At 35.6% G+C, this 11,035-nt stretch overlaps 1 protein-coding gene across 2 annotated transcripts; it reads left to right on the top strand.

The window, feature by feature from the left end:
* The first annotated feature begins 4,210 nt into the window (after nt 1-4,210).
* LOC133856601 (two-component response regulator-like APRR5) lies at nt 4,211-8,469 on the top strand. 2 transcript variants are annotated; one of them, XM_062291669.1, is made up of 8 exons: nt 4,211-4,555; nt 5,545-5,706; nt 5,851-5,981; nt 6,085-6,240; nt 6,378-6,549; nt 6,679-6,949; nt 7,317-8,094; nt 8,186-8,469. In XM_062291669.1, the coding sequence occupies exons 1-8, from the start codon at nt 4,291-4,293 to the stop codon at nt 8,306-8,308; spliced, it is 2,058 nt and encodes a 685-aa protein (XP_062147653.1). In that variant the 5' UTR covers nt 4,211-4,290; the 3' UTR covers nt 8,309-8,469. The 2 variants fall into 2 exon arrangements, with proteins under 2 accessions (XP_062147653.1, XP_062147647.1); XM_062291663.1 differs by having other exon boundaries at nt 4,212-4,555; nt 6,673-6,949.
* Nucleotides 8,470-11,035: the final 2,566 nt, after the last annotated feature.

Here is an 11,035-nt window from a genome sequence, read left to right as displayed (position 1 = left end):
AATTCTCAATCTGATGTATCACTCCAAATTTGCCGATCTCTATAATGGATAGAGCCAATGGGAATTTGACATATAACATCAGTAATTACCGCTCCAAACAATTCACGAACCAGACTTGTTTTCCATCCTTTAGTATATATCCCAGTCAATGTGCCCCATTACTGTAGCTTTCTCACTGTGTCCTCCTCTTGGGGTTATAGCATGATGAGTTGTATTGTGGGGTAGCCACTTATCATCCCAAAATGCGTAGTTGTCATCCATTTCCCACTCACCACTGTAATCCTGCTTTGATGAGCTCACCCGCAGACCATATACTCCTCAAAACATAAGATAGTTGGCAACCCAATTGAGCTGAGGATCGAACTATCCTAAAAATACTAAAAAGAGATTCATGATTTCTATTTATATCATAAGTTGGCAACCCAATTTATGTTGATGTTTATTATTAAAAAGATAAAAATTTAAATTAAAAAGAGATTCATCATATAAAAAAAATAGAATAATAAAGTAATAGAAGCTAAGTATCACTTTCTAAAGTTTGGTAGTGCAATTGTAATAGCAGTGTAATAGTGTTGGTTTTGAAGTCAAAGTGTACTCTTTCTTGAAATTATTCATGTTAATGCTAAACATTATATTTTTTATCCTACAACTATTCTACAATGCTGACGTGACAGTCCTAATCAACTCTTAAATTTATTTTTACAATATAAAAATTAAAGGCTAATTCAAAAATTAGTTGAAAGCGCTATGACAGTGTGTGATAATTATGAAATAAAAAACGTAACTTCTAACCTTACTCTTATTATAATGATATTTAAAAATTAAAAAAAAAATTAAAAAAAAAAATGATAGGCCAGTCGTACTGACTCATAGAGCACTAGAGGCCCATTGGGCCAACCGCCCATACAAACTTACATAGCCCTTTCGGACTGATCCACAAACGTCCTTCTCTCTCTTTTTCTTTTGTCGAATCATTATTTTAACGACAAATGATACGTATTGGTGGGCGTAATACTATGATGGGTCATATCGGACCAAACAAATGTGTCCAGACTCTCACCTTGCAAAACATGTTGTGATGTTGATGTCTGGGAAGCAATTGGATAAGCCTAAGAATCGTGGGTCCTCACACCACCTCATTCAGATCCTTTTGGTCACCACATAAATTATAAGCAAATTTTCAAGTCTGTTTATGAAATCTTGCACAGGAATGAGGGCATTTAGAAGGTTACATCATAAAGTTTACAGGCAAGTTGCTTGCAAATTATATGCTCTAAAAAAATAATTATCGGCTTAAACGTTTGATAGACTAGATTGAAAGAAATTTTTTTTCTTTAAACAGCGACATCTGTTAATTAGTTTGTATAGAAGTTTATCAACACTTAAATAAACAGTGCAAAGGGTCCTAAAGTTCTTTTATGCTTTGTAGTTGAACATGTTTAGGGAGAGTGGATTACTTTTATGTATTAACATAAATTGACATGACCCAATAAGTAGAACTATGTGACAAACCAACTATAAAATAAAAACCAAATAATTAGAGAAAAACTTAATATCATGAATTGGATTCAGTCTTGGTGGTACAATAAATATGCTTAGATCTACTCAAGCACCTTGCCACATGGAAAATAAATGAACAATTTCAAAGGGCTGTAAGCCGTCACATGACAAGCATCTAAGGGACTATTCTTATGGAGTCTCTTATAAAACATGGGACATATCTCTAGGTATGAGGATTCTCTATTCTACCACTTTTCAACCAATTTTTATTTGAGAATCATTATTGATTTAAGTATTGGAGTGTTACCTGTTTCTTTAAAGACTAACAATTTTTCATTGATTATTTTATTTGTTTTACAAAAAACCCATTGCTGGTCTAATCGTCAAAAAAATTGTTTAAACAAAGTCTTGATCATATTTCAATATTTCTTAAGCATAGGCTAGAAAAAAGATAAATCTCATAAGCATAGTAATTAGGAACGAGAAATGCACATACTCCTGCTCCCACACTTTCAAATGCACAGTCTTTGACGTGACATTAAAAATCATCATTAGATATAAATTTTAATAGTAATCCATTCAAAATCTAATTGTGATTTTTAGCCACGTGCCAGAGTGTAGAAGTGAAGTGTAGCATTTCTCTTTAGTAAATATAGAACAGGCCCATGGTGCTACACGTGATTCCCCCCTTGACAATATTGATCAGATTTTTAGGAAGAGATAAGGATCCTTTACAATTTTAAAGAAATTGTATATTCTAAAATTATGTGAATTTAATCTGTTCCTTATATGAAAATGTCACATATTAAAAATGTGGTATGTTACCAATGTAAATTGAGTATATTTTTATCAGATTCTTGTGTTTTATGTTATAGAAAAGTTTGAGCAAAAAATTATCATTTGATTTTTTGAAAAAGAAACGCTTATTTAAAAGTGAAGAATAAGCATTTTAAAAAGAATTTGTTTTTTTTTTTAACTGCCTCAATAAAATACCACATTTTTAATAAATATCGTTGTTTAAACCGTGGGATATAATAGACGGCCTAAATTCACATCATTTTAAAATGAAATGGTAGGAAATCTCATCCCTTAAAAGGGTCTAAAATATGTATTTATGAATTCCGGAAATTTAGCTTCCGTGGCATATTTGTAATTTTTATAATTACAAGTATGCCACGATGAAGCAAAATTTCCGGAATTCTTTATGTATCGTCCTGTAGAATTACTAGAGTGCACGACAACCGAAGTCCATTTGTGCCACTTCTTTCTAATAGGCAAGCGAGTTCAAGATGTTTTCACAACCTCAGCGAGTAGTCAACCTCGTCACATCCCTCACTCGTTACATCTCCACGTGTCAAAATCTTGTTCATAAAAACCTACTTTCTGCCTCCAACTTGATGAGCACGGGTCTACTTTCGGGTGGGGGTGGACAAAGTCGGAATTAAAAATACATGTGAACCAGGTTGGCTTGCTTTCGGTCAAAAGATCCTGCACAAAAATTAAAAAATTACAAGATTAGGAAACATTTCTTTTTTTCTTTTTTCTTTTTATAGAGATAACATAAAGATTTTTATTTGATTTTATCATAGGAAAGACAAACTCGAAAATTACATATTTCAAAAATTAAAGAGTTAATAAACAACATCACATTAATTTAATAAAATATAATATAATATATAACACTATTCATCGGATAAATAAAAAGAATTAAAAAAAAAAAAAACACATGTTCATTTAAGTTTAGGATGTGTTTGTTTCAGCTGCTAAATCAGTCATGGTACCTTCGTATCAAATCAAATCTTATGTATGGCTCCCAGATATCCACGGTAAGGTTTGTAACATTGTAATCTTTGTGGCCAGGATTGTTTATGTGAACGGCTTAGAATTGTTTAGACCGGTTTGCTGTGCTCCTTGTGAATGGACTAGTGGTTGGAGTTTTTTTTTTTCTATAAATGTCTGCCGTGATGAATGGCTTAGAATCGTTTGGCGTCTTTATGGTGCTTTGCAGCTCCCAAAAATATCTTTCCAGGTGGACCCTAATTAACCATTCAAGTGGGGCCCAGACCTTGCCCAATTGCCAGGTGTCCCCACAAGAAAATATCTCCAATTTCTTTACCTTTTTTATTTGCACCACCACCACCCACCCACCCACCCACAGCCACAAAACCAAACAGCCACTCTTTTTCTTCTGATTTGGCTCAGATAGTCAGATATCAACTAGCCGCTGACGTGGCAAACGGGGCCACACAGACAAGATATTTTTGCTGGGAGAGTCTGTATTGATAATATCTTCTATAGTTATTAATCAATATTTTTTTAAATTCGGACAAAAATAAATAAATTATGTGAGGCTATTTATATGACACATCCGATTGAATAAATAGTTAAACAGTTTAACTTTTATTTGATAGTTAAATTGTTGTATCTTACAATTATTTATTTAAATTTTCTTAAATTTAAATGAATAATTATAAATGATCATAATTCATTTGTATTTGAAATTAGAATCTTTTATAATTATAAAATTTATTTAATCATATTAAAATTAGCCTATTCAACTATTTATCCGATCAAATAAATACTATAGGTAATATTTCTCAATCACCCGCCTTTAAATTCTGTCCGCAAATAATTGTAGATCCTTGTCCATGTATCTGCACCGTCCGATCCCCTCAAAATATTAAGAGCCCCAATTCAGATATTTGTAGGCTTTTAGCTTTCTCAATATCTAGCAGAGGATGAGATTTTTTCTTTCGGGCTTTCAGGAAAGCAAAGCATAGAGAGGGAGACATGGGTGAGGTGGTGGTGAGCAGCGAGGAGGAACTGGAAATGAGAGTAGAGAGTGAGACAGAGGAGGAGATGGGTGAGACTGAGAGCGAGACCGTGAAGAATAAACAGAAGAGGAAGAAGAAGGATAAGAAGGGTGGGAGATCAAGTGGGGTGGTGAGGTGGGAGAGGTTCTTGAAGAGGATGAATCTGAGGGTGTTGCTGGTTGAGGCTGACGATTGCACCAGGCAGATTATAGCTGCGCTTCTCAGGAAATGTAGCTACAGAGGTCAGTATATGTCTTTCTTACCGTTCACGAGCGCGCGTGTGGGTTTGTTTGCTTGCTTTATTGATTCTGTTGGATTTTGTAGCCTTGTTTGTAGAATTGTGAACTGGGTTCTGGTGGGTTTTGGCTTTTGTGGTAAAATTTTGGTTTTGAAGTCCAAGTTGAAGGGATCGTATAGAGGCAGGAAGTGATATAATTGTTGTGAAACGTGTGCGGTTGGTTGTTTATTGTGAGGCATAGTTATCTGGTTTTGTCTTCAAATTTAAGGAAAGGTCTCCGTTGAATTTCAATGAAAAAATGTTTTTTCTGCTATGTTCAGCTGCTTCAATTCTGATGGGCCGATGGAAATATAATAATATTGTATATTCGGTAGAACATCGAAGCCGCAGATTCAATGGTTGAATTTCTTGATTTCCCTGCTATAATTTTGGACTGAAGTATCAGTTTCTTGTGTTTATTTATTATTTTTTGGGGTTTCTCTGGATGATCTTGTTACAATCTGTGAGGAGAAAGAGAGAAAAAAAACGTATGGTCAGTGCAAGTTTTCGAGCAACAAATTCGAATGAGGACTGAAAAAATGGTTTTAAGGAAAAGAGGATGAACCTCATATCACATAACAAAAGGAACAAGAAATCAGAAACAGGAAAATATCAAACGCTACCAAATGGGTCCTAACCATCCATGTCCTCTCTGGCCTTCCTACATGTTATGGCTTGTCATAGATATTTTTATCCAATTGATTAGTGTTTCACTTGAATTTAGACCAACACTACCTGAAACCCCCCTCGCTGGCCGGGGGATTGTGAAAGGTTCTAGTGTGTGGACAAATACTGTAATTACAACGGATGGACGTGCCCTGTTAATGGTCATTAATACCACTATTGTTTCTTGCTTCAATACAGAAATTTGGTATGCTGAGTTTTGCTCGAAACCTGACATTGTTAGACATCTTCCTCTCGGAATTGAAAATGTTTTTATTACTGTTTCCACAGTTGCTGCTGTTCCTGATGGCTTAAAAGCATGGGAGATACTGAAGGGAAGACCACATAACATAGACCTCATATTGACAGAAGTGGATTTGCCTTCAATATCTGGATTTGCTCTTCTTACGCTAATCACGGAGCATGAGATTTGCAAAAACATCCCAGTTATAAGTAAGACTTGTAGAATAAAGGCTTTGAAATATTAGACATCACAGATTTGATATAATTAATACTATGTTAAAATTAAGAAAAACCTAAGATATATCTTCTGTTATTTTTATTACTTACCAAAATAACTGTTCTGTTATTTTGCAGTGATGTCCAAAGAGGATTCAGTAAGCACAGTTTATAAATGCATGTTGAGAGGTGCTGCTGACTATCTTGTTAAGCCTATTAGGAGAAATGAGCTGAGAAATCTGTGGCAGCATGTTTGGAGAAGACAATCTGTATGCCTATTTCTTAGAGTCTTATTTTTTCTTTGTTATGTTTTGTTCTTGAAAGTTATGAGCTACCATTCTCAGTCCTGATATATTCCTATTGATCTATCAGTTGAATGCTGGCGTAAATAATCCCCTAGATGAGAGTGTTGCACAACAAAATGAAGAAGCCACTTCAGAAAACAACGCTGCAAGTAACCATTCAAGTGGTCAAATGGCTTGCAGACAGAGAAATAATGAGCAAATTGAAAATGGGAGTGATACTCAGGTTAGTGTTTCTAACCTGGTGTGTGAGATGAGCAATGCATTTCTTGGTGCTTGGGATAGTATAAATCTACATAAAGAAATGCATTTCTTGGATACATGAAATTTCATACAGACTCTGCATGTTTGTGTCTCTTGCAGAGCTCTTGTACAAAGCCAGAGTTGGAAGTGGAAAGTGCCCCAATGGAAAATATCCAGGAATTCTCACAGCCAAAATGGGGCAAATTGTTTCCCAGTGACACAGTATTGCAAAAGGATGAAGCATGCATCAATATGGGCCAGAATTTACTTGTGCATGAGAGTGAAGCTGGGGGTAAACATCTCTAATCTTTCACTTTGGCATCATCTTATATAACTTATCAAAAAAAAAAAAACTTTGGCATCATCTTATATGTTCTGTCCAGTGGGATGCATCTGACATTTCGAACATGTCTAGGATCAGTGGTGGACACCTCCAAGGATGATATCGCAACTTCTCTTGGCAATGAGAATTGTGACAATAATTATACCCTTGTCAACTCTTCTAGAGAAGCCATTGACTTGATTGGAGCATTTCGTAACTATCCAAACGGCAGTAGTGAAGGCATAGACGAGTTTGATTCTTTGCCGCAATTGGATCTTTCCTTGAAAAGATCTCATTCCAGTGCCTTTTGGAATGAATATACTGAAGAAAGGCGTACCCTTGGACATTCTAATGCCTCAGCCTTTACACGGTGAGTTTTACTTTCCTTTTTCATACTTATGACTTATTCTCAGTTCCTTTCAGAAATTATTAAGTTTGGTATAGTATTTAGTTGGATTCTATAAAACCAAAGTTGTGACATTATTATTACCCCAAATCTTATTCTAAACAAAAGAAGCATTTTGATTCTGTTTAAAACTTGATGCTCATCTAGTCAAATTTTTAATTGTAATGCGGGGAGTTTGGGTAAATTCTGAGGACCTTGTATGAAAATAAAACCGTCAAAGCAGTGTGAACGTATGATCTGTTTTATCTTATCCTCTTTTCTTTTGTGGCTAAACTTTTTGAATTTTTTTTATTTCTATGGGCTTTATGGACCAAAAGTTCAATCCTTGCAGGTACACTAACAGGCCATTACAATCCCCCAATACAACGGTCGCCTGTGCTTCTAATCATATGAAAGAGAATGGAACAAATTCCGAGATAATGCTATCCAACATTGTTGCTGGTTGTAGCTCTGATACTCCTGGTATCACACAAAGTGCACAAAGAAGTATTATCTCTCTGGCCACTGGTCAATCTAAAGAATCTGAAGGTGCAACTTCATGCTCTCAGCAGAGATTATTTCCTGTGCCAGTTCCAGTGAAAGGTATAAGAATTAATAATCTATTCACGGGCTTTGGTTCTGTACTTCCTCCAATATTTTCTACACAATCTGGTCCATCACCAATGCCGAGTCCAAGTTCATTTACACAGCAGGACCCCTCCTTCCAAGTGAAAATGTTTTATCAATCAAACCTTGAAAATAGTAATTTTGAGCAGCAGCATGATCCACATAGTCAAAATACAAACAATGCTGCAGACCAGACTATAAACAAGCAGGAACACAAATTGGATTCGCTGGAGGACCGAGGGCATATATCTCCAGCTACTGATCAGAGTGCGAGTAGTAGTTTCTGTAACGGCGGTGTGAGCCGTCATAATAGCATTGGGTACGGAAGTACATGTGGAAGTAACAGCAATGCCGATAACATTGCCTTTGTTGGGGCTGCTTCGGAGAGCAAGAATGAGGAAGGTTTATTTACTCCTACTGGAACTTCCCATCGATCCATCCAAAGAGAAATGGCTCTAAACAAGTTTCGCTTGAAGAGAAAAGAAAGATGCTATGAGAAGAAGGTAACTTTTCATCATCATCATTATGACCTATTACTATGCCCAACCAACAAAAAAGTTTTTCCATATGTTAATGCCAAATATAACTCAACAGGTTCGGTACGAGAGCAGAAAAAAACTTGCTGAGCAGCGTCCCCGAGTTAAAGGACAGTTTGTTCGGCAAGCGCATACTGATCATCCCCCACCTGCAGAAACTGATGGCAATTCCTCAATTTGACTCAATTTGATGTAAACAAACCCTTTACTAGTTAGTGTCCTTTTATGAACAAGAGTGTGTCAAAGCGTATACGTAGGTCTTATCGAAGTACGGATGCAACGTTGGTTATCTAAGAATTATTTATAGAAACTGATAATAAAATAAAGAACACATGTTACATATATTACATGTACATTTCTCATACCTAATTTTTTTTTTTTTTTTTTTCCTAAATCAATTATTGGATCGGTAGGATCCTTGTGAGTTATACAGATTAAATGGTTGATTTAGAGAAGAAATGTATGGGAGATGTACAATAGATGTAATAAAATCATTTTTCAAACTAGAGAGATGAAGGAAAGAGAGAACGTAGAAATTAAGATGGTTCGGTTTATGATTTACATTCATACGTTAAAATCTTATTGGTTACATATTTCATTGGTATTTGATTTGAGTATAATGTTCTATTTATAGAGCTTTACATGTGATTTGAATAATTTTAAATACAAACATATTACTTGGATTAGGGTTAATAAATATCCAAATCTATGATAATCAAATCTTCTTGATTTATGAGATACAAATCAATATTTATCGCAAAGAATTTCTATTTTATAACAATCAATGTCCACCGTTTGATGCAACTGGGACCCCAACGAGACTAGGGTTAGGATATGGTTGAAACCCCCTTGAAGGAATATATGCCCGTGGCTCCCTTATTGTCTAGGCCTCTCGGAACGTTAGTTCTTCAGCGTGTAAGGACTATTAGGTCACGTCCAAATAGAGATGAACAAATAAAATCTCTTATGACTCGTCTTCCCCCTCCCTTTCTTGCTCAAAAAAAGAAAAACAAAGTGTATCAAAGCCTGTAAATAGGCTGTAGGGGGCATTGGTCAGGCTATCAAAATGTTCTCTGCCCTTCTACAAGACATATTTCCTCTCTATAGGATTTCCACCCTCACAGAACAACCCATCCATCTTCATTCAAGGGACCAAAGTGACAATGCCTTCTTCCCACTAAATAACGTCGGTGCGCACCACTTCCCATAAACAAAGGCTCCTACGGTTATTATTATTATTTTTGTAAATTGTGCATATATGGTGATATTGACTGGTAGGTCAATGCAAAAAAGGCTTCCAATGAATGTCGCTTTATATGCCATTCCTTCCCTTTATTTTTTGTATTTGATAGTTTTGCCAATTTTTTAAAGCAAGTAATGTCATATAAATTGACAAAATATATAATATCACCTCACATTATTACTCTCAATTTAAGGTTTTCACTTAACTTTTTAATTTGATAGGCTGGTCCCTTGATTTGGAACAACAACTGTGCTATAATTTAAACCATGAGAGATCGGACTAGGAATGTTTATAATTATTTGATTTAATTAGAAAACTGAAAAAGTAGAAATCACACGTTTAAAAGTATCCAAATGCTATAAATCACCGGTCCGAGTTCTCTCAAATTCGAACAAATAATGATAAACGATCCCGATCCCGATCCCTTGCAGACTTGCAGTTGTCCTATGCTCTTGTTGGTTGCTAGGGTTTGTTTGATTCCATTTGACAGTGAAAACAAGTTAAAAAGCCCAGATTGGCTGAATGTGAGATGTGGTAGTGCGGGGGGCTCCTTTCACCAACCCCCATTCCAACATGCTTATCTCTGAAAAATCAATGAAATCAAAAGCCCAACACACTTTTATCCCTGTAACAATCAAAGCCATAATCGGCCTTTATTTGGTTCCAAAGCACTGAAATAAGCAAATCAATTCAAGCAAGTAAAGATGAATAATAATAGATGAGAAATCACTAACGTGTTGGGGTCATCTAACTTTCTCTTGATTGAAGGGCTCAATAATATATAACCGATCAAAAGGTTTCAAAAGCAACAAACACCTCTCCTAATTTCATACTTCTCTGCCTCCCACCCTGATATATTCTCTTGAACATCCTAATTAGGGTGGGGTCCATATCTCATACCAACAACGGATTGGTCCACGTGGCACAAATCAAATGGTACTGACCTGCTAAAGTGTCAAAAAAAACTTTGATGGGTTTGTAACAAATCTTAGCTTGAGTTTCACAACGCTTTCTAATTCAACGTTTACGGCAGCTTACTCTATGAACGTTGACATGGTAGTGGTCATTTCTCTTTTGTCAACTTCACTCATCAATTAGTATTCAGTGACTTAACACTATATGTGACTCGAACCTGTAACGTGATGTTTGCTTTGATATCAATCATAACAAACTTTAGGTAAAACTCATCCTTAAAACTTAATTATATATGCGTGATTAAGATTGAATTTAACGAATGTGAAAACTTTAGATTGAATCAAACGGCCCAGATGGAGGGAGATCCTCTCAAGTCTCAACTAACACTCTTGTATCATATATTCATATTTGCCATTTTCTTAACCTAAAAGTAACGGCTGCATAAGACACTTTAAAGTCGAAGAGATTATTAAAATGATCCCAGGGGCTTCCAAAAGGCTGATTTAGAGATTCTTCATGTCTTTCTCCTTTTTGAACTCTCGTGCAAATTGAAAATTAACTGCAATTCTGTATCAATCAAATGCTGGTTTCTCACTTATCTCCAATCAAGAAGAAAGGCTAGCTCCCATGGTTCGATCGATCTTTTCAATTCAAAGCCTTTACTTTATCTTTCAATAATTCTAAAAGTATTCCTATCTCTGATACTGGCTAAGAAAGATATCCCAGTATCCTCTGCTTCTGCTTTCAATG

The sequence above is a fragment of the Alnus glutinosa genome, chromosome 1, assembly GCF_958979055.1.
Source record: "Alnus glutinosa chromosome 1, dhAlnGlut1.1, whole genome shotgun sequence".
NCBI classification, from domain to species: Eukaryota; Viridiplantae; Streptophyta; class Magnoliopsida; order Fagales; family Betulaceae; genus Alnus; species Alnus glutinosa.
The sequence above is the reverse complement of the archived record's forward strand: the minus strand, read 5'-3'. Positions and strand labels throughout refer to the sequence as shown.

Excerpts from the sequence above, each read along its gene's own strand:
- LOC133856601 (XM_062291663.1), top strand. The coding sequence starts at position 4,291 with ATGGGTGAGGTGGTGGTGAGCAGCGAGGAGGAACTGGAAATGAGAGTA. Across the intron at positions 4,556-5,544 it reads CAGGAAATGTAGCTACAGAG|TTGCTGCTGTTCCTGATGGC; the intron begins GTCAGTATATGT and ends CTGTTTCCACAG. Across the intron at positions 6,550-6,672 it reads GCATGAGAGTGAAGCTGGGG|GATCAGTGGTGGACACCTCC; the intron begins GTAAACATCTCT and ends GAACATGTCTAG.